Source organism: Notolepis coatsorum (assembly GCF_963971535.1).
Source record: "Notolepis coatsorum genome assembly, chromosome: 8".
Taxonomy (NCBI): domain Eukaryota; kingdom Metazoa; phylum Chordata; class Actinopteri; order Aulopiformes; family Paralepididae; genus Notolepis; species Notolepis coatsorum.
In genome coordinates, this window is record NC_140172.1 from 15827053 (window position 1) to 15852001 (window position 24949).

General features: G+C 42.8%; 1 protein-coding gene across 2 annotated transcripts in view; it reads right to left on the minus strand.

The window, feature by feature from the left end:
• atp2a3 (ATPase sarcoplasmic/endoplasmic reticulum Ca2+ transporting 3) overlaps positions 1-24634 on the minus strand; it is a 195214-nt gene extending 170580 nt beyond the window's left edge. The window contains exon 1 of one of the 2 annotated variants that reach the window (XM_084320256.1): positions 24154-24634. In XM_084320256.1, coding sequence (XP_084176382.1) covers positions 24154-24271 — 118 coding nt within the window. In that variant the 5' untranslated portion in view covers positions 24272-24634. The remainder of the gene's footprint in view (positions 1-24153) is intronic. The other variant, XM_084320255.1, reaches the window with a different exon arrangement.
• Between the last annotated feature and the right edge of the window lie 315 nt (positions 24635-24949).

The window sequence follows — 24949 nt, forward strand, 5'->3', positions numbered from 1 at the left end:
TCCCCCTCACCCCCGCTTCCCGACCACATCTGATGGGGTCATCCGATCATATAAAAGCAGTGGTTCTCAAACTACGGGTTGCGACCCAAAGTGGGGTCGTGGGTAGGTGACGCATTGGCAAGTCCATTTATTATTATTATTTCTTTTATAAATATATAGATATATATATTTGTTTATGTTCTGGCAACATATTTTGGCTAAATATGCATCGTTTTATAAATGTGTATTGAGAACATAGTGCTGTAATTACATTTTCTAATAAATACGCATGATCAAGTTCAACAACGTGTGCTTTTATTTTTATATTCCTTAGTTCCACTGTGAAATTACGTGAAAAATTAAGTGTGGGATCCCCAAAAAAAATCCTAAATAAAATGGGGTCGTGGTATAAAAAAGTTTGAGAACCCCTGATATTAAGAATACACTGCAGGCCTATTTGAGCACATCTCTAAAAAGGTGTATGCAAATCCTTCATAATATACACAAGTGCTAAATCATTTATCATAATACATTTTGTGATCTCAATTTGTGGCTGCCACACACAATACGGCCCTCTGGAGACAGTGTCATGCTCGTCTATCTTCACTAGCAGTTTTGTCTTACCTACACCGACAGTATGTTTTCTCCTGAACGCTGCACAACTAATAAAGTAACCTATATTTGCTGAAGCCGTTTCCAAATGACATGGGGCTGCAGTCTTTCATCCGAGGTAAAATCGTTTCCGAACGCCTTCTAAAGGCTGTGCAAAAACCCTGGCCTACAAACCAAGTGGCACATCAAAAGAAGATAGTTAATTATATTCACACTGAGCAAATCGCATCTAAATATCAATATCATGCAGCTCTACACACGGCAAACAACATGATTGTAACAAAGTTCATCATAACTAGGGCTCTCTCTTCCTCTTTAAGGTATCAGATCTCTTTCAAAAACATCCCGTTTTCAACATCCCAACAGGCTGGACAGGTAGAGCACAGCTAATCACACAGTCGGACTAGAGAGTTAGAGGAGTCGACTGCCTTGTAAAACGCTCAGTTCTGTTCTATTTATAGGGTTTATTCTGAGTTTAGAAACCCGAACGAGACTTCTATCCGAAACCAATGGTATATCTAGCTCAACGCCTGGGCAGCGCTCTCTCGTTAAAGGCCATTGACCATACAGTATTCACACGTCGGCCATTTTGCACTTATGTCCTGCCCGGGTTGGGTCCCTGTCCACCCTGTTACCACCCAAGGTGGAAAGGGACCAGACCTGAGTATGACATGAGAGCAAAGTGGCTGCTGTGTGATGAATATGGTCAAGAACCATAGCAGCTACAGTCCAAGGAGCTTCCTGTACACACACTACTACGACTTTGGAAGATGACTTAGCTAGCTATAGCGAAACTTCCATTACTGGTCGAGGCATTCCCTGCTGCTTGGCTGCTTACTATAGCTGTACATTTTCACACTCCTGTATTATACACTCGGCCCCATGCCTTTTCATAATCACAAACTTATTGTCATCAGTTTGGATAGTTGTAATTGCGTATTTGCCTCTGGACAGGCACCGGACCGAGAGAACGATAGAGATAAAAGTGTGAGAGAAAGATAGATAGTAATCAGGTCAGTAAGTAAGTTAATCCCAAACTCTCCATTAAGAGAGGTTGAACCAATCCAGATCCTCCTTGGAGAGGCAGCCACTGCTGGACTAGCTGCCCAGTAGGTGTCAACATGCCATAGCTTGTCAAATCTTACTTTGCTTATGTATATTTGAGCCAAAGCACTGCATGTACTGTATTATACTGCTAATTGTCTTACTAAAGTGAACCTTTAAATGTATTACAATAAATTTGTTAATTCTCGTTTTATTTTAACCCATTCAGTGCCAACCACGAGTATAGTCGGGTTAACTCGCCATCGCTTGAGTGCCAATCACGAGTATAGTCGGGTTTTAATTGTTATTTCTTTTATTAGTGATATCCAGCCTGACGTTATCATTGGGAATGGGTCTGAGCTCGCAAAGGGCAAATACCGCCGCCTATCGTCTCCCGGATGGTATTGCACATCATTGGATTGGATTGGCTGGGACTGTGCATCAAAAAAATAAGTCCGGTCCAGGTTTTACTTCTCGGGAATGCAGCTGGATACAATTGCATTGACTGGGGGGACTGGCAGCATCGTGGATTATGTGTTTTGGACTATAACGTTGGATCAATGGACGCAATCAATATTTGGAATGGCGATCAGGAATTGGATTAATCTTTTTGCATGACATCAGATCATATCGATAATCTAGCGTTTATTTGAAAACTATTCATAAATCAGCCGAAAAATTACAACGTGTTTTGTGTATTCCACTAAAGGGATATTATCGTGTCTTTCTCTGGAATTACTAGAAATCTCCAAAACTATACTCGTATTCAAAGCGGTATAAAACGGAAATGTACCGATGAAAAAACAATCCGTTTCATACATGTTGACTGCAAGCAAGTCATTGATAAGCGACGGGGGTATTAGACCCATAGCCATAATTTAAGATATAGTTTAAGCGTTCGCAAATATCCCCGTCCTCCCATTGATTATAGCGGTGGCTATCTAGACCTAATTTCCCGGAAGGGGCGTGGCACTCAATGTGTTAAGGAGAGAGAGAGACTCTTCACAATAACGAACACACTTATTTTTACACTCCATGGAACGCACTCATTTCTGGCAAAAGAACATCACGATTGATAAGATGACGGACATCCTTTTATTCATAAATGGTGGACATAGCGCCTGTAGCGAGTTTTGTCCCCATAATTAGGATTTGATCAGTCTGGATGAACTCACCCCCCAGTCCACTGCGGTGCTCAGCAGTCAGTCGAGCAGCCAGGCAGAGAGGGGAGATGGGGAGATGCAGTCATGCAGCGAGAGCAAGGCGCTGCGCTGAATATTAATGAATATTCAATCAGTTAACATTTTGCCAGGTTGGATCTATAGTTGGATATTGGGAAAAGCTAAGTGACGGCCCTAGTGGTTACTGTCTGATGGAGCTATAGACTACTATACTGATGGAGCTATAAACTACTATAATCAAAATATACTATAGCTATTCCACACAAGTGCAAAGTCAATGTGAATTCACCAGTAGCCACTTTAGACAAGTAACTGTACAAACAACCTATCCTACACTACATTTGTCACGGCCAATAATGACCTAATGTTGACTTAACAGTTTAACTTGTGGGCAGTTAGAGAGAGGCCATATATTGGAAAAACAAACACCTCAGAGTAGCAAATTAGAAAATGCTGTCTCTCGTCACACACACACACACTGTACAGTAACTGCAATACACACACCACTGCCCACTAGGGCTGCTCCATTATGGCAAAAGTCATAATCACGTTTTGGTCAATATTGAGATCGTCATTATTTAACACGATTACACATGGACTTGGAAACTTGCATTTACTGAAATGTTTAACTGTAGCTTTTCTTGAACTTTAACCGTCTGTAGTGTGGTAGTGAAAGGGTTAACCTTCTGTAGTGTGGTAGTGAAAGGGTTAACCATTTGCCATATGGCAGTGAAAGGGTTAACCTTCTGTATTGTCGCAGTGAACGGGTTAAATATAATTAAAAGAAAACTGTGGAAACAATTAGGTAGCTGATTAGTACTGATAGAACACACGTGTGCATCATTAGTTCACCCACATCTCACGTGCACACACCCCAGACACACACTACAAATACACTAGGATAGTGAGAGATGAGTTGAGTGGAGGTGAGGTTGGAGTTATTGCATTTATTGAGAGAGAGAGAGATAGTTGTATTCAGAGTTTTGTGAGGTGAGAGGTACAGTAGTGAGAGGAGAGGTTCATTGTGTACTGGACCCTGGACTGGCTGAGAAACCCCCTTGTGTTCTGACCCTGGACCGGACGACTACCCTGAGTATTGAACAATCCCTTTTTGTGTACGAGAGCCTGTTTTGTGTTTTGACCATCGGACTGTATTATGACCATTCTCTATTTGCCCATCGAACTATATTCTGCCTGTAATCAATAAATATTCTTATTGATAAATAATGCACTTGTGTGTGGACATTTGAATTTGTTTGTTTTTGAACCGTGACGAGTCTGAACACCACCAGCCTCGTCACAATATATATATATATATATATGACCTGGCTTAAAAACATGACTTGGCTAAAAAAGTTGATTATTGTGATTGAAAATATGGCTAGAGGTCGTCTGAGGTCGCGGCTCTACCAGATCACAGGATTATAGCCGTGGCCTCAGATGACAGCAGTGACTCATCATTAGCTCCTGCAGAGGTGGGAGGCAAGGAGGAGGAGAAAGATCCATGAGTGACAAGTTGGTACACGATCACAGTTCCTTTGAATGCAGGCAGGCAGGCAGACAGGCAGGCAGGCAGGCAGGCAGGCAGACAGACAGACAGACAGACAGACAGACAGACAGACAGGCAGGCAGGCAGGCAGGCAGGCAGGCAGGCAGGCAGGCAGGCAGGCAGGCAGGCAGTGATTCAACACCAGAAGGGCCTCACATTATCTTTTTCAAACTCACCTCTCCTATTTGTTTTGTTTTAATTGTTCAGAGAATTGGCCTTCTACTCTAATAATTTTCAGGCTACAATTAATGGAATTATAGTGGAAATAACGGCATGCTGTAGGTAGGTGTGAACTATAATGTGTAAGCGGGCTGATAGAAGGAGAAAAAACAACGCTAGAGCTCTAAGTTCAAATTGTTTAAGGGCTGCCTCTCTTAACGAGTTCAAGAGAAATGCATAGAGCTCTATTGAGCGAGTCAGACGGCCTCACTTTGAAGTTGTGTCACAGGAAGAGAGAGACCACATCCCTTTACGTGTGGGTGAATCTTCACAGTGCTAAAGGAAGTTGTAATTACTGTTCACGTTTTGTTTTATTTGTCACTAGGGATGTTCGATATTGGCTTTTTTACCGATAACCGATATACCGATATTGTCCAACTCTTAATTTCCGATACAGATATATGCGGGGTTCGGGGTTATGACTAAATGTAAATGTGTGTGTGTGTGTGTGTGTGTGTGTGTGATGTGTGTGTGTGTGTGTGTGTGTGTGCGCACGCGCGCGCGCATGGGGCCATTGGGTGGGGCCGGGGGACAAATACACTGGAGGAAAGTAACCCAGCTCAGCACTGCCCAAATTATATCATCACTATTGCCTGTTTGAAGGATATCATCCTCAAATACATATACACCTACATGCCTTGTAGAATTCCACACATAAGAAAGAAAGATACTGGGATGAATAAACAAAATAGGAAATAAAATTTAGATAAGGTGCTACTGAGATGTTTTGGTGAGTTCTTTGTTTTTTTGTGGAAGTTGCCCTTCTTAAAAATGCATGAACATTCACTGATAATTGGTCTGTAGTGGAGTCAGTACAAGGTCTACATTGCCGGACCATGTAGAATACGGACCTTGTAGACTGACATAATTCTGTGCATAGTTTAGTCTACACAGGCCATATTTCAAATAATCAAAATCTTACTTCATTCATCTTAAACATTCTTGATTTGGGGGATTGGTAGTTCCCATGAAATCTGAAGTTGTTCAAACGACAACAGCGATCCACCTTGAATTAAATCACACAGCCGAGTGAAACCTTGTTGGCTCAGTCACGAAAGGGGCTACTTAATTAATTAATCCAACCCACTTTATTTATAGAGCACATTTAAAAACAACAAAGTTTATGAAAGTGCTGTACAAGTCCCACAACATAAGATAAAAAAAAAAATAATAATAATTTTTTTTTTTCGAAGCTTCGAATTAAAATCGAAGCTCGGCCCCGAAGCTTCGATTGCCAAAAAAAGCTTCGAAGGTCAGCCCTAGTGTGTGTGTGTGTGTGTGTGTGTGTGTGTGTGTGTGTGTGTGTGTGTGTGTGTCACAGTGAGGAGGGGTCACAAAGTTGCAAAAAAACCTGGACTAGCGCTTCAAGTATAATGTAAGTGTCGACAAAATAATATTTGAGCATACAATGTTGTCTCCTACATGGTTTCTAGCTTCTGTGCCGTCTTCTAGCTAAAGGAGGACATGTGAAAATGAAATTCTGGATCCCATGCTAAACATAGCTTCACAATATGACACATGCTGCCTCTGGGAGAGAGGAGGTGTGAGCTCTGCAGGAGGGCGGCTCCTCGCGGACAGAGCTTGTTCCTTCCATGACGACAGGCTTTCTGATAAAGAGCTACACGTTATCACGTGTCGCGTGGCAGTGAAAGGGTTAACCTTCTGTATTGTCGCAGTGAAGGGGTTAACCCTTTGGTAGTGTGGTAGTGAAAGGGTTAAAACACCAACAAAAAAATCCTTTCAACACAGGCATTTCTATGAATGTCAACATAAACCAATCTAGTTTGTTAAGATTCCAAAGCACAGAAAGAGCTCTAAAAATGTGATCATGAATTGAGAAGGGTCCATAGAAGGAAGATTCAATTTGAAAAGCTGACCCGTCGTAATTATTATTATTTTTAAACACGCTTTTCCTGCATTACAGCACTTATAGGTTAGGCTTTCCCCGGACGAACGTTCATCCGAGATGTCGGCTGCTTGACGCTGGAAAAATTGTGTCTTTATTGGGAGCTATGGGCAGCACTGCGCAGGACGCGCATTAAGAGGCAATGGAAGTTGTAATGGCCCAATTTCCAAAACGTTATTTTTCCCTCAAAAACATATGGAGTGGAAGGAGGAAGCTTGTGACTTCCTTCACTACAGTACAAACTGTGATCTCACCACTGACCGTGATGAATCGTCCTGTAAACCCAACTGTATTCCCAGACAGTGAGGCAGTGAGCCACGCTCAAGTAGAGCGGCGCACAAGTAGGGCTGGGCGATATGGCCAAAAATTATATCGCGATAACGATATCAATAAAAAAAACTCGATACAAAAGAAATCGGAAAAAAATAATAATAATTTTTTGTATATAAACAGATTTATGTTTATTTTGCAGCAATTCTTTGTCGTTGCCGCCATCTTTAGTGTTACATCCCCATCACACTCCAGTTCTCAGGCTGCAGCTGGTTTGAAAGCTAAAGTAAACAGGCTTCTCTGCTGGCTGTGGCTCCAGGGGAGTTGAACAGTTCTGGCTCTGCTAGTTTCTTTTCTATCTTTTGGCGCTTTTTTGGTGGACAAACCACCGCACATGTGCACAGTGACTCGTGACTGGAGACTAGCTCTGCTAGCTCACATAGCCTACTGTGTACAGACGGTTTCAAACTGTATTTTAAATTAGAAAGCAAACAAAATAAAAGAGAAAAATAAATCTCAATTTGGTCAGTATTGTCATTTGGACAAGCAAAGCCATTACTTTAAGTTGCAGGCAAGAAAGACAAGTCTGTCCACTGTCTCTGGTTTTAAAAACTGCCCTGTTGCAGGTCAACAAAAAAAAATCTTTTTCCGATATCGATTATTAAAATATATCGCGATAATTATCGTTATCGTTATATCGCCCAGCCCTACGCACAAGTGTGTGTGTGTGTGTGTACCTCGTTTATGTGAAAAAGCAGGACAATTTCAAGGCTCCGCATTCATGAAATCAGGACACGCCAACCAAATGAGAATTTTTTTTTGTGACCGACTAAAGGCCAGGAGATATGCTCATGTGAAAATGTAAAGTTTAGCCCGATGGTGATTTCAGTGATTTCATCACCTCAAAAGCCCCGTTGCTTTTTGAAAAACAGGGCTCATTTGTTTAATGAGCTATTGTAGTGCGATAGTTAAGGTTATGGACGGTTAAGGTTAGGTTAGGTTTAAGGTTAACGTTTCGGGTTAGTTACAGAATGCAAGTCTATGTAATGTCCCCATATTTCACATAAACAAGTGTGTGTGTGTGTGTGTGTGTGTGTGTGTGTGTGTGTGTGTGTGTGTGTGTGTGTGTGTGTGTGCGTGTGCGTGTGCGTGTGCGTGATGATGGGGGGGGGGGGTCACAAAGTTGCAATTGGGGCAGTTAAGAGTAGACCGTATAAATGGAACATGAATAGAAGGTCAGCAGACTTCTTTGTTCACAAGGTTGTTTTGCTGGAACACCCAGTTCTGAAAGCTACCAGGAACTCTCGACACTATAGAGTAGCAGCAGTATTTATTTATACCGATTTCATAAAGCCACACGAGAGAGAGGCGTGAGCACCATAGATACGGGACTATTTTAGCAGCAGAACATCCTGTCTTGACAGGAAGTGGGGCACAAGGCAGAATGGTACATGTTTAACCCTTTCACTACCACACTACAGAAGGTTAACCTTTCACTACCACAATACAGACGGTTAACCTTTCACTACCACACTACAGAAGGTTAACCTTTCATTACCACACTACAGAAGGTTAGCCTTTCACTGCCACACTACAGAAGGTTAACCTTTCACTACCACACTACAGAAGGTTAACCTTTCACTACCACACTACAGAAGGTTAACCTTTCACTACCACACTACAGAAGGTTAACCTTTCACTACCACACTACAGAAGGTTAACCTTTCACTACCACACTACAGAAGGTTAACCTTTCACTACCACACTACAGAAGGTAACCCTTTCACTACCACAATACAGAAGGTTAACCTTTCACTACCACAATACAGACGGTTAACCTTTCACTACCACACTACAGAAGGTTAACCTTTCATTACCACACTACAGAAGGTTAACCTTTCACTACCACACTACAGAAGGTTAACCTTTCACTACCACACTACAGAAGGTTAACCTTTCACTACCATACTACAGAAGGTAACCCTTTCACTACCACACTACAGAAGGTTAACCTTTCACTACCACACTACAGAAGGTTAACCTTTCACTACCACACTACAGAAGGTTAACCTTTCACTACCACACTACAGACGGTTAACCTTTCACTACCACACTACAGATGGTTAACCTTTCACTACCACACTACAGAAGGTTAACCCGTTCACTACCACACTACAGAAGGTTAACCTTTCACTACCACACTACAGAAGGTTAACCCTTTCACTACCAGACCACAGAAGGTTAACCTTTCACTACCACACCACAGAAGGTTAACCTTTCACTACCACACTACAGAAGGTTAACCGTCTGTAGTGTGGTAGTGAAAGGGTTAACCATTTGGTAGTGTGGCAGTGAAAGGGTTAACCTTCTGTATTGTCGCAGAGAAAGGGTTAACCATTTGGTAGTGTGGCGGTGAAAGGGTTGAACAAAAACCACCTGACATTTTTTGGTCATATTATTGGGGAAACCACATGGAGATCCAATTCCCAGATTTACAAAATAAATTTTAGCGTGTTTTATCACATTAGCCAAAAGTCTCAACCAAAGTGTAAAAGCCACATCCAAGTCGTCTGGCACTAATGCCCCAGTTACAACAGTAAGGGTGAAGTGCGCCATGTGCCTAAAGTCAAGACTCAACAGTACTGAACCGGAAAAAATATTCATTACGATTCAAAACTATGGTTCAAAAACCCTGCCCAAGTTCGAATCCTAAAAAACAGGCTTCGGGGGCAGCTCTATAGAGCCCCTAGTGGTGGCTCACGCACATGGCACTTTGACTCATGTTTAGAGAAGCTCCCATTAAATCTAAAATCTTCATCATTAAATATTTGCATACAGTTCTTAACACTCAACACCAGTGGCCAATGGCCAGTTGTAGCTATAACGAAAATGACTTTCAGTCAAGAAGACATTAATCACAACATGGGTAATGATAACGCATACAGACAGAAACATGGAAAGGGTACAGCACAGGCAATAGTTGGAAATATTGAAACTCTGTTCATCAGTCTATTGATAAAGTTGATTTCTGAAAACTAATAGTATGTTAGAGGAACAGTATATAGGAGACAAACCATGTATTTGGAAACAAACAAATAAAAAATTGCCACCTACCTAGATAGTTGACCAGATACCTCAGACATGCAAATTACCTATGCTAATTATATCAACATTTATATTAAATCTTCTTTTCTGTGCGAATTTTTCCTTATCTTCATTGAGAGTGTTGTTCCATTGTGAGCCTATGAATCCCTGTATGAAGACATGTAATGTGATTTAAAATCAGACTTCAGCATCACACCTGGACAAGAGGCAGGGGAACTATGTGAGAATGCTGTTCATCGACTACAGCTCAGCATTCAATACCATAGTCCCCTCCAAACTCATAGCCAAGCTCAGGGACCTGGGCTTGAACTATGACCTCTGCCAGTGGGTCTTGGACTTCCGAGCAGGCAACTGCACCTCCTCATCCATCACGCTCAACATAGGGGCCCCCCAGGGCTGTGTTCTGAGCCCCCTGCTCTACTCCCTGTACACACATGACTGTGTGGCACAGCGGAACAACAACACAATCATCAAATTTGCTGATGACACAGTAGTGGTGGGCCTGATATCTGCCAACGATGAGAGGGCCTACCTGGAGGAGGTAGAGAATCTGTCTCAGTGGTGTCAGGAGAACTGCCTCTCCCTGAACGTCAGCAAAACAAAAGAGATGATTGTGGACTTCAGGAGGTCGGGGGTCAAGGACTACAGCCCCCTCAGCATCGACGGGGCACCGGTTGAGAGAGTGAACAGTTTCAAGTACCTCGGAGTCCACATATCCGAGGACTTGACATGGACCACACACATTGTTGTGAAGAAGGCACGGCAACGCCTCTACTTCCTCAGGCGCCTAAGGAAGTTCCAAGTCAGTCAGAAGATCCTTAAGAACTAGGGATGCCCCGATCACGTTTTTTGCCACCGATACCGATCACCGATCGTCGTGAGCCATATCGGCCGATACCGATAGTTTTTGATTAAAAAGAAATTAAAAATTATTTTATATATATATATATTATTTTTTTTATAAAATATATATATTATATAATTAGACTTGTACTTGTATTATCTGCGAGACATCGCCACCACGCAACAAGCTCCACTGTCTGTGTGTACTCTAGTAGCCTCCAGCTATGGCCAGGATTCTCCGGAGCTGCAGCTAGACCCTATACTCGAGTATCCTGCAGCTACGGCCAGGATTCTCCGGAGGTGCAGCTGGACCCTATTGATCAAATTCAACAACATGCCCTCAGCTCTAATTAGGGTGACCAGATGCAAAAAGTCCAAAAGTGGGACAACAGTAAGATTTTGGTGGGACAAAGTGGGACAACAGTAAGATTTTGGTGGGACAAAGTGGGACAGATAGATAATGTAAATTTTTTTATTAGAATAACTGCCACAACTGCTAGTATTCAAATTTATATGGCGTGAACAACATCCACGAATCAGCAATTCCACACTCCAAAACAGTAGGAAAGCAGGAGGGCTAGCTGTTCCTAATTTTGAACAGTACTATTTTTCTTTTATGCTCAGACCGTTGCTAAGATGGTTCAATAATGATTCTGACATACCATGGGTGAATATGGAGAGGCACATTGTATCTCCATATACATTCAAAGATATACTCTTTTCTGGTCTATCCCCAAGCTTTTGCCGTACTAAATTCGGCCCAATTATAGCACATTCAATTTACGTCTGGAAATATATTGCCGAAACGGGACAGTGGAACACAAAATGGCACATAGATACCCCTATTTTTGATAACAACTTCTTACTGTTGGGAGGGAAACCAGCTACATTTCCCAATTGGCAAAGACAAGGTATTCACAAACTATCTGACATATACAGTGAATACGGTCTCAGATCATTTCAAGAGCTCAAACAAATCTATAATGTCCCTAGTACATCCTTCTTTTTTTATTTACAGTTACGCACTGCAATGCGTACTTATGGTGTCCCATGGAATCAGCCTTTACCAGGTCACCCTTTAATGAATATAGTGAATGGCATAAATGTTAAAAATGGTTTTGTTTCTGGGTTATATAATAAAATACAAGGAAAACTAAACAGAACTACAGGTAATACCACTGTCTGGAACATAGACTTAAAGAATTACAATGCCTGCATAAATTGGCAGAATGTATGGGATAATATTCCACTAACCTCTCGTAATTATAATAACCAATTAACTCATTACAAAATGATACAAAGATTTTATCTGTCACCCAGGAAACTCTGTCAAATAAAAATATTACAAAGTCCTCTATGTGCTTTATGTCCGCAAAAAGTTATAGGAACATACATACATATGATGTGGGAATGTCCAGGAGTACTCGCTTTTTGGGCCAAGGTTGCATTATTTCTCACTAATATAACAGAGATAAACATACCTTGTTTGCCACCCATTTTATTATTAAATGATGATTCATCTCTAAAATTAACACCTCACAAAAAGAGAGTGTTTCTGGCCGGTTTAACGGCAGCAAAGAAAATGCTAGTAATGAGATGGAAACCACCCCATAGTCTCAATATTTACCATTGGAAACTGTCCTTCTACGAAGTATTGAGATTAGAGGCATCCAGTGCTAGAGCACAGGGAGCAAGGACAGAATCAATCCAAATATTACTTACTGCGGCCCAGAAGGTAAAATCAGTACTCCACTAGGTTGAACACTTGTACCTTGACACCAGAGAATGAACAAAAATCATGTTGCTGTTGTTTCCATTTATCTTTTCCATTTATCTTTTCCTTTTCTGTTTACTGCTATAATTTGTTGTGGTTGTTTCTAAATTGTATTGTATTTTTCCCTATTACTTGGTTATCTAACAAACATAATTATGATTTCTTTTCTAATTAGGAGTATCCTATACATGTATGCATCAAGGTTTCCCCCTCTCCTAAAATGTCTATGCAAACCCGGGGGGCTGGGAGTGGGGTTAAGAAGCGACCTGGGCTGTCTCGCAGCCACAGGACCGCCAGAACGGAGGAAAAGACTGTCACAACTGCAACAGGCAGGCTACACAGTATATGAATATACTGACGGACAATATATACTGAAAAGACACTTTGTATGCCACTGTGTGAATTAATATGAAATGCCGATGTGAATGTCCTTCCTCTGAACTTGTTTTAAAAAAAGACAAAATAAAAAGTTGGTCACAAAAAAAAAGAATAACTGCCATGGTCTTCAATGAATAGATTTAAATCAAAGGTTAAAGGTTAAATCAAAATAAATACAAATTAAATACCACCTAACATCTGTTTTAAATATTCAAACGTCATCACTTGACAGGAATGTCTTGTGTTTGATATTCCCTGTTAACACAGAACTAGGGAAAACAGTGTAGTATAATACAAAAATAATAATACAAATAAATTGTGTTTCTATATTAGAATAACTGCCATGGTCTTCACCGAATAGATTTAAATCAAAGGTTAAAGGTTACCACAGTCGGCTGACCTATATGAATGGGAGTGTTGTACTGTGTGATAGACACTTGTTATCTCAGCTGCAGTGACCTTGTCCGTCTGGCTATCATTGTTTGGTTTAAAAAGAAACGTATCCATAGATCTGGATGTTTCTTTTTGGTGAGCCACTTTCAAGTGAGACTCACGTCCACTGTGGCGCTTCAAGTCGTATTCTCCTCCATGCGCAATTGAAAACGAACTATGACACAAAACACAAAAAGCCTGCTGCGGATTTCCTGCCATCTGCCTCACCCAGTCATGTGTCGTTTGCCAGTCTTGGTTGTAACTGCAGGTCCGTTTCTTTTTACTGCTTTCCATCTTGAACTAGTTTGCTTGTAATGTTGTTGTGTTTTTTTGACCAATCAGATTTGCGATATGAGGTAGCGTCTCGACTCAGTCTCAGTCACGTCACAAGCAGGCAAGCAGCGCGCTAAAGTACTATAATCAATCAGAGCAATGTGTGTGGACAAGAGGCGGGTTGCTACGTTTACTGTCTGTAGGGAGGGGCTTTTAGACGCATGTTTTTTTGGCTTCGAAAAGAGGGACATCCTCTCAATATGAGGGACGTGGGACATTTGGTCAAATGGTGGGACAGTACAACCAAAAGGGGGACACCTGGTCACCCTAGCTCTAATACGCATCGAATGAGTGTTATAAAACATTGATATCAGGAGCTATCTGTGGCTACTGCTGGCCGGCTATATAACATTGATACAGCGCCTCTGTGAACTATTTAGTTCAGTGGGACATTTCGTTTTGAACAGTGAGCTGGCGTCAGCTAACATGAGCTAGCTGAGGTATCATACACGTCTCTATACTAGACTTGCTGGAGCGGTTGTTGATGTCAGGAGCTATCGGTAGCTGGCCGGCTAGATACCGTTCGGTTAGACAATGCCTCATCATGTATTGGACTGGAAGTGAATGGTTGACTGGGTCATTTTGTAACGGTAGCTAACGTTAGCTAAGGGAGACGCCGTCCTCCCGTCACACTAGACTAGACTACTAGACCCGTGTTTACATGCGCGCGGGAGGAGCTGGAGGGAGGAGCAGACGCCGCACAGCTCCCGGTGTTGAGACAGAACTCAGCGAGACGAGCGAGTGAGATCGGTTTTGACGCTCGGCGAAAATAAAGCATCATCACCGATCACCGATCTCATATTTATACTGATTATCGGCCGATAACGATCGGTGGCCGATCGATCGGGGCATCCCTATTAAGAACTTCTACTCATGCACAATAGAGAGCATCCTGACTGGCAATATCACCTCCTGGTTTGGGAATAGCACCGCACAAGACCATAGCAGACTACAGAGAGTGGCACGTTCAGCCGAACGCACAATTGGAGCGGGGCTTCCCACTCTCCAGAACATTTACAACAAGCGGTGCATGGGTACGGCTAAGAGAATTATCAAAGACTCCAGCCACCCAAACAACTGCCTCTTTGAACTGCTGCGGTCAGGCAAGCGATACCGGAGTCTCATGGCCAGTACAGAGAGACTCAGAAGAAGCTTCTATCCCCAGGCCATCAGGATGCTCAACGAACAATAACACTATGTAACAACCATCAAATGCACACAGCACACACATCCACACACTCACTTTAAACAAACAACTCACTGCAGCACCCACTTTAGAACACCTAAACACACTTTATATTTATTGGTAAAGAATTTGCACTACAACCCATACCTCATTACACCTTACTGTAAATTGTACCTCATCCCATTTCTGCTTTGCACTATATTGTATATTGTATATTAGTATATTGTATGGTAACTCAGTTACTTCTACTCTGCATTGAACATTGTACATACTGAACACTTGTGTCCACGTATGTGACTTCTATTTTTACTTGCTATACTTATTTTATTTTATACTTATCTATTTTTGTCTAGCACAGTCTCTGGAGCGTAATAGAAAGAAGCATTTTGTATAAAAGTATTCTGTACGACAACTAATAAAGAAACTTGAAACTTGAAACTTCACTTAACATGAAGACTCTTTTGATCTTTGAAAGCAAGTTATTACCAATATGAGTGTAGCCACGGCAGACAATAGGCCAGGAGGTCTATTTGTGGCATGATGCACATTAGATGCATCAGTAAACCTCCAGCGCAGACTGTTTTAATGCAAACTGCATAACAGCACTTTAAGGAACACGCCAACTTTTTGGGAAATGTTCTTATTTGCCATGTACCCTGGAGTTAGACGAGCAGATACATATACTCTTTTCTTCTCTGTGCATTCAGAGTAGGGAACACCCGCACCGTTAGCCTAGCTTAGCGGCATTCACTGGAAGTAGGTGTGCCAGTGTAGCCTAGTTCCCAACAGTCATGAAATACACTCCAAATACAACTCCAAAACCTTCCTGTAAACATGTTGTGACCTGGGTATTTACCACGTGGAGAGAAAGAAAAAGGCTAAAATTTGACATTTTCGTTTTCTAAGCAGATATATACTCTGACCTATTTTTGGCCGAACCACTGCTGCCTGGGCGGAGTGATTTCATCACCTCAAAAGCCCTGTTTTTCCAAAAGCAACAGGGCTTTTGAGGTGATGAAATCACTGAAACCACCATCAGGCTAAACTTTACATTTTCACATGAGCATATCTCCTGACCTTTAGTCAAGTCACAACAAGTATTCCCGGCTCCTCATGGACAATACATTTACCACATGGACCTATGAAGTCTGTCATATTGGATTCTCAACCTTTTACATTTTTTATGAAAAAGAATCCCAATATCCAACTCCAATATCTTTAAATGTATTATTTAAATTTACATTTTAGAATTATCCGTGGAACTATTCTCACAAAACTAAAAACATGAACTCTGATCAGGTTATCCGATCATGACGACGTTTGAAATGTGTTGTCCCTTTCCAATATCCTGCAGTGATGATGGTATCAATATGTATTTTTTAGATAGTCGATGAACTGTATGACCCCCCAAATCCAATCGTTTGAGAAAGATGCACGGTAAATGGGAAGCGATGTGTTACTTGTGTGAATGCCTAAGTCTGATTTGCACTAAACTTGACAATGTTTGCTGTACGAGTTAGGCGTGTCACGATTTCCATTCAGAGTCGAGAATCGATCAAAATGAGTTCAATTTCCACCTTCGAAATCACAAGCAGGTTCACCATTCTCCCAGTATTTCTCTTCTCTCCACCTCGTCTAAAACTACATTTGAAAGGACACACAGTGTAGCTGCTAGTTAACGAGCTCCGAAGTCCGAGACCATGAAGAAACAGAACTGGAAAAGTCCTACCTCAAGGTCACCGGAGTGGCAACAGCGGCTTCTCCGTGAGTCACAAACCACGACAAGTCAATCATCCATATCCTCCGTTTTGTATTGATAATGTGTGTGTCCGGGTCAGATCCAATGCATAGGAAGCCATTCTAAATCAAAATGTGCTATATCAAGAAAAATAAGTCCTCGTTCGGTTAGCGAGGCTCTTCATCCTCTACTCTCTTATCAAAACAAACAATCCCACGCGCAGCAAACAACGGATAAACAGGATGGGGTTTATGGGAAACGTGATCTCATCGTGGGAATTAGGCGACCATTTGTTTCAGCAATGGTCTCATTTGTTTACTGTAATTATACCAAGGTATCACAACCAATCTGACAAGGATATTTTGTTGAAAATTCTCCTTGTAGGCTAGTAGCCGTTGTTACCTTAGCCCTCTTTTTAACGGCATATTGCTGGAAAATTATGTTTAAATCGAAGATTAAATCAAATTGTGACCTTCAAATCGGAAATCGATGTACAGTATGTACAGTATGAAAACATGTGATGCAAGGTAGTAAATAAATAAAGCCAACTCTCGTTTCTGTCATCTACCCAGTATAATTTTGAGTGTGAAAGTAAGAGCGGAGTGGGGAGAGTGTTGAGCCTCGACAGAGGTTTGCAGAGTGCAGTGACGGCTCGCCACTAGGGGCGCTCGGGCGCCGCCCCCCCTGGTTAAATGAGAGAAGAACAAGAAAATTTTTTTTGTTTTTTGTTTTATAGCCCTATAAATAGCAGCGTCTAAAAAAAATTTCCGTAGCCGCATTTTTTTCCGTAGCCGCATTTCGCGGAGACGCTCTCTCTGATTGGCCAACGCCAGTTTCTAGGTTTCTAGGTTGGTTTCTAGGTTGGTAGACTGTGTTGTTGTGATGCAGCTATTTGTCTTAGAGCGTGACGGCAAGTTCTTTAGACGGTTAAGCTTAGGCACTCTTTCAAAGTTGGTTAAGGTTAGAGTTTGTCTTAGAGCATGGCGATAGAACGCCAGGTAGTTTGCAGGCTGTTTGACGAGGAAATGGGCAAAGACACAGCTCGTCACAGTACTTGTTGGTTAACAACAAGCTATATATGGATGCAGTGTGGACAACTGGACATGCATGGACAATGGACATCAACACAGTCTGGACAGTGGAGTGGATATACTTTATCAAGCCCTTCTGCCTTCTCTCTCTCTCTCTCTGTGATCATATTGATTGATGGCAATGGTGATAGTTAAATATTAAATAATGCGTGGTACATGTTTGCAAAATGTTTGGTATAGCGCCCCCCATGGCGAAGAATGTACGGGCCGCCACTGGCAGAGTGCATTCCTCTATTTTAATTTGAATTCAGCAAGATCATCTTGAGGTTTCTGATCATATTTATAAAGTCATTCAACGCAGTGGTCATCTTGCTTGGGTGCTTTTCTTTAGCGCCATTCTGGTGTCAAAAGAAAAGAACAATGGGTCTATAGACCATTAACACATTCAGAGCCATGCCCTTATGACCATATTAGGGAGGAGGACGGGGAAATTTGCGAACGCTTAAACTATATCTTAAATTATGGCTATGTGTCTAATACACCCGTCGCTTATCAATGACTTGCTTGCAGTCAACATTTACAAAACAGTTTTTTCATCGGTACATTTCCGTTTTATACCGTTTTGAATACGAGTATAGTTTTGGAGATGTCTGTCTAGTAATTCCAGAGAAATTCCGCGATAATAGCTCTTTAGTGGAATACACAAAACACGTTGTCATTCTTCGGCTGATTTATGAATCGTTTTCAAATAAACGCTAGATTATCGATAGTATATGTGTACTTATGCACGCTAGAGAAGCGGGCTGAAAAATCGATTATACATGCCGTGGTCAGCGCTAACGTTACGCACACACACACGCTGCGATGGCGGAGAAAAATACATCTGATTAACCCAAGACTGGTCAAATAGAGTCCTTACCTCACATCAGATGTTCTGCAAAAAGATTAATCCAATTCCTGATCGCCATTCCAAATATTGATCGCGTTTATTGATCCAACGTTATAGTCCAAAACACATAATCGAAAGCTGCTCCCAGCCTCCCCAGTGAATGTGGTAACAGCTTGCCCGAGAAGGGAAACCCCGGGACTAGAGTATTTTTCTGATGCACAGTCCCACCCAATCCAATCCAATGATGTGCAATACCATCCGGGAGACGATAGGCGGCGGTATTTGCCCTTTTCCAGCTCAGACCCATTCCCAATGATAACGTCAGGCTGGATGGATGAAAAATGTATGGATATTGCTAATTAAAGAAATAACGATTAAAACCTGAGTTTTCTCTGGTTCTGTCTGGTCTTGGCACTCAACGCATGGCGAGTTAACCCAACTAATCTCGTGGTTGGCACTGAATGGGTTAACAAATTCTAAGGATTTAAAACTAAAAACACAAAAATGGCGCTAAGAGGGCCCACATTTTGGGGGGGGGCTCATTCTAGGATAGATCTAAAGCCCCTTATGAGTTACTCTATCAAAACTGCTGCTTATTCTTTAGCACCACGCTTGTTTTTCGAGGACTACGTAAACTACATATTTCATCCATTGCAGCAGAGCTCCAGAGGTAGACAGAGTCAAAACGAAAAAACCTGGTCCCCTACATGAATGTTATGTCTGAGTCTGACATGTCATAGCATAGCTTCGCCTGGAATGTTGATGCGTCCTGTATAGAGCGTGGCCCCTTTACAGGACCCCGTCAGAGTTAGGGGGTTCCTCCTGTCCTGTGGTGCACCATGGGTAAAGAGCGTGGCCCTCTGTTTTTTTATACTCAAATGGATACAATCATGATACAGAAAGTGGCTTTGGATGAAGCGTCCCATAATCAAATGACATTTGATGCAAATGTCAATGCATGGCAAGAACAACAACAACAACAACAAGAAAGGATGGGAAGCCCATATCATAACGCTGATATTTTATATAAGCAGATTCTAGAAATTAAAATGTTTTTCTCAGCCAAGCCCGGAAAAGGCTGATTCTTTTTGCAACACAAGGTTACAGATTGATTGATTGAAAACTTTATTAACAGATTGCAGAATGGGTACAGTACAGTACAGCTCAATACATACAATTGTTAAGGGGATGCAGACCAGAGAAAGACTTTCGTCTTGTTTACATCAGGGTCCCCCATTTTCAATTCATCATAACATATATGACATACAGATAGACAGTACTGCTACATATATACATTTATGACATATCAGATTTGCAGATACAGTACTGTTTGTGATACAAAAAGAGTCCAGAAAAGAGAGTATATACATTTGACGTAGAAACTGTACATTGGAGGAGGTTGGGTATGTGGGGTGGGGTTGAGTGGGGGGGGGACTGTACATTGGAGGTGGTTGGGTGGGTGGGGTGGGGGGGGGGGGGGGTTGGGTAGGAGGGGTGGGTGGGGGACACACACTGTACAACTGTACAAGCAAAACTGTACATTGGAATATTGACAAAACCATACTTGGTCATTTACTGTACATTGGAGGGGGTTGGGTTAGGACATTTACAGGGGCCAGTTTCGAATTGCAGCCTCCCGTAGGTGTTCTTTGAGAGTGGTTTTGAAAGTGGGTAGCGATTCACATTCCTTTACAGCTGTGGGTAGGGCGTTCCACATTGATGTGGCATAATTGCAAAACGTGTTTAGTCCCTTGTTTGAGCCCAATCTGGGTTTAACATGATTTGTGGAGCTCCCTCTGGTGTTGTGATCGTGGTATTCACTGACCTTTGGGAAGTATTTTGACATGTACATGGGTACCTTAGTCGTGTAGTGTATCTTGTAGACCAGGCCCATTGCAAGTTTCTGTACTCTGTCGTCTACTCTAAGCCATCCTAGGTTGTCAAAGTGGGCAGGGGTGAGGTGGGTTCTAGGAGTCAGGTCAAGCAGTAGTCTGACTAGTTTGTTTTGAGATGTTTGTAATTTTGTTTTTAGCACCTTTGAGGTGCTTTGGTACCATGAGGTGCACGCATAGTCGTAGTACCCTTGAATGAGTGCTCCTGCCAGAGTCTTCAGGGTATTCTTGTTTACCAGAGAGGAGATCCGCTAAATACAGCTAATTTAACGCCTCACGGTTGACAAACAAAAATGGTGCACGTCACTGAAACAGAGGCAATAATAACGCCACCACCACCACGGCAGGTTGGCTTTGAACAGAAGGTGGCTGGAGGAAACACTCTTGAGTCTTTACGGTCCAACTACAAAAAGCCTGCGTCTGTCTCAGAACAGGAGGGGGAGAATGAGGCGTTCCGCCACAGATCACTCAACGACTTCAACCCAGTAAACAAACACAAGCCTGCCTGGTAAAAAAAAAAAGAAAAAAAAGCAGCATCTGCAAATCGAACGGAGAGCCCCTATACGAGCGGCAGGCCCAGAAAAGGAAAGGGTATTCCCTCAAGCATTTTATCTGCGTGCACTCTCAACACAAGGCAGGAAGTCCGTGGCTAAAAGCGAAAAAGAGATGCTATCTGTATAGCAAAGACGTTTGCTTTTTCCATGAAGTCATCACCAGCCCTCTGGGTACTAGACTCGCTGGTTGCAACAAAAGGGCTTCTGTTTGAGTGGGACAATATGCTGCTCCACTCTGCAGCTCCACACACAGCTTGGCCACACATGCAAATGACAGGCCGGCAGAGGGGATACTAAAGGCACTGTGTTGGCGTCACGGCCAAGTTCAACACTGACTAGTGCACACTTTATCAAACAGCTTTAATTCAAATATATATATATAAAAAAGAAAAGAAAAAGTGAGCTTTATCTATGACCGTTTTGCTGAAAATGTTTTACTATAATAGGTATTACAGCGCAACATGTTATTATAAGTCAGTCTACTGATTTACAATAGCCTTGGGTAATTGTCTGTGAAAAAGAATAGTATTACAAAGCATGCAAACCTGATAGCAATGCTATGGGCCTGATTTGTCTAGTGTTATTAGTCTAGTAGGGTCATCCCCATTGACTGGCATGTGTGCTTTTGTATCGTTAAAAAGCCTATAGTTGAACGTGTGCGGTATGTAAATGTGTCACAAGATAGCCCAAGATCCTGTAATATGAACCTAGGTGTGTAACCTACAGGCCATGTGGAACACAACTATTGAAAGTGGAAACAGGTCGTTCAAGTTCTTTTTTTTTAATCTTACACTTCATCCTCCACTACTATATCCTGCAAAGCACTTCCTTATAATCTGCGTAAGAGCGTGCACGCTCTCTCTCTCTCTCTCCCTCTCTGCAGTACAGTGCAACAAGAGATTATTATTATCCCACCGATATTGTCATATTCCGTTGCAAAAAGCTTGCTTGCAGTTCTTTGTCAATGTATAGAGATCAGCTTTCTTATGTATTCATGAAAGATTTTCTGTATGTCATTCAACAACTGACTTCCAAAACAGAGCGCCGAGAGATGACAGTGTCAGTGAGGCCTCCTGTGGCGCGCGCACGGGCCACGCGTCCTCGTGGAGGACTAAAGCGCGCTGACCCTTTTCACTGCCACACACACGACAGCAGGTTAACCCTTTCACCGCCACACACTACCAAACGGTTAACCCTTTTCACTGCCACACACACGACAGCAGGTTAACCCTTTCACCGCCACACACTACCAAACGGTTAACCCTTTTCACTGCCACACACACGACAGCAGGTTAACCCTTTCACCGCCACACACTACCAAACGGTTAACCCTTTTCACTGCCACACACACGACAGCAGGTTAACCCTTTCACCGCCACACACTACCAAACGGTTAACCCTTTTCACTGCCACACACACGACAGCAGGTTAACCCTTTCACCGCCACACACTACCAAACGGTTAACCCTTTTCACTGCCACACACACGACAGCAGGTTAACCCTTTCACCGCCACACACTACCAAACGGTTAACCCTTTTCACTGCCACACACACGACAGCAGGTTAACCCTTTCACCGCCACACACTACCAAACGGTTAACCCTTTTCACTGCCACACGACAGCAGGTTAACCCTTTCACCGCCACACTACCAAACGGTTAACCCTTTCACTTGCGACAATACACAGCAGGCTAACCCTTTCACCGCCACACTACCAAACGGTTAACCCTTTCACTTGCGACAATACACAGAAGGTTAACCCTTTTCACCGCCACACTACCAAACGGTTAACCCTTTCACTTGCGACAATACACAGCAGGTTAACCCTTTCACCGCCACACTACCGAACGGTTAACCCTTTCACTTGCGACAATACACAGGTTTTAAACCCTTTCACCGCCACACTACCAAACGGTTAACCCTTTCACTTGCGACAATACACAGAAGGTTAACCCTTTTCACCGCCACATTACCGAACGGTTAACCCTTTCACTTGCGACAATACACAGCAGGTTAACCCTTTCACCGCCACACTACCGAACGGTTAACCCTTTCACTTGCGACAATACACAGGTTTTAAACCCTTTCACCGCCACACTACCAAACGGTTAACCCTTTCACTTGCGACAATACACAGAAGGTTAACCCTTTTCACCGCCACATTACCGAACGGTTAACCCTTTCACTTGCGACAATACACAGCAGGTTAACCCTTTCACCGCCACACTACCGAACGGTTAACCCTTTCACTTGCGACAATACACAGAAGGTTTTAAACCCTTTCACCGCCACACTACCAAAAGGTTAACCCTTTCACTTGCGACAATACACAGAAGGTTAACCCTTTCACCGCCACACTACCAAACGGTTAACCCGTTCACTTGCGACAATACACAGCATGTTAACCCTTTCACCGCCACACTACCAAACGGTTAACCCTTTCACTTGCGACAATACACAGACGGTTTTAAACCCTTTCACCGCCACACTACCAAACGGTTAACCCTTTCACTTGCGACAATACACAGAAGGTTAACCCTTTCACCGCCACACTACCAAACGGTTAACCCTTTCACTTGCGACAATACACAGCATGTTAACCCTTTCACCGCCACACTACCAAACGGTTAACCCTTTCACTTGTGAGTTGACAAATACAGAAGGTTAACCCTTTCACTGTCACACAACGGCCGTGAACCGTTGACCCTTTCACTACCACAGAAGGTTAACCATTTACTATTACACACACTATCCGACGGTTACCCGGTAGTGTGGCAGTGAAAAGGTTAAAACTTAATATCTACCCATTTCCCCCCAAATCGATCAGTATTATGTTCAGTCAAAATAGATCGATTATTTCACACATGGGTGCATTATTCAGTATATTCTTCGCGATGAAGGCGCACATCATCAATGCGCGCAGACAGACAGTGCGTGTTCCGTCCGTGTCGACAACTTTATTATGCAGTGCGTGTGTCTGTGCGCGTGCGTGTGATGATGTTGTGCGCGCTAAATGATTTGAAAACACCGTGCGTCAATGATTGTGGACCCGCTGCTGCTTAGAGGCTCCTCACTCAGCGTTGTTTTTAATAATCACAAATATCGCAACAGTCTAATAAACGTATTATAGGCAAAACCACTGTGTTGTCTCACTGTAGGCCTGCCAGACGCATAACGATCGGAGTCTAAACTGAGAAACAGATCAAGGCAGGAGGGGAAAAGAAAAACTATACTCACCGTTCGGTCCATATTTCTCCAAATTGATCTTCACTTGTTCGAGCGTCAGTCCGGTGTTCTCGTTGACGCCGAAGTTCTCCAACACTTCAGACGCCGATTTAGTGTGCGCGTTTTCCATCTCGATGCTGGTGGGCTAAACAATTAGAGGTTGTGCGAAATGCATGTAGTTGTTGTAATAAGTAACACCTACAATAAAAAACCGGGGGTAGATAGATGGGAGGGGGGGGACAAAAAGTAATAATGTCTCCTCTGATGTCTGTCTGTCTGTCTGTGTGCAGCAGTCAGTCTGTCACCTGCCTCTGTGTCTTCAGTGAGCCGACACCTCCGGATCCCTGACAGTGTTGTTGCTCAACAGATCAGGTCGCTGGTTGGGTTCCTGCCTCCTCACCATCAGAAGGTAGGTGTGTGGTGTTGCAGCTGCTGTGGAGACGCACCGCCTCTGTGGTGACAGCGGCCAGGGGCGGAACACTCCCTCTTTGCGCGCCCATTGGCTCCGTTTACCTGTAGTGTGAGCAGGCACGTGCACGCATAGAGCTCAAGGGGTGCTTGAGCACCTGCCCTTTTGAGCCTCATAAAAAAGTGCCCTTAATTTTTTTTTTACCATTACGCATATAGACTGCCCTTCCAACTGAAAAATGTCAGGATATAATCAAAATATTACGTAAAGAGAGAGAGATGCCCCGTATTCCATTGCAGTTTGCACGGCCTCCTCAGCATGCCTCTCAGCGGACCTATTTATTTTATGCATAGCGTGGGTGGTGATGGTGATGATGATAGAAACCGCTGTGGCGCATAC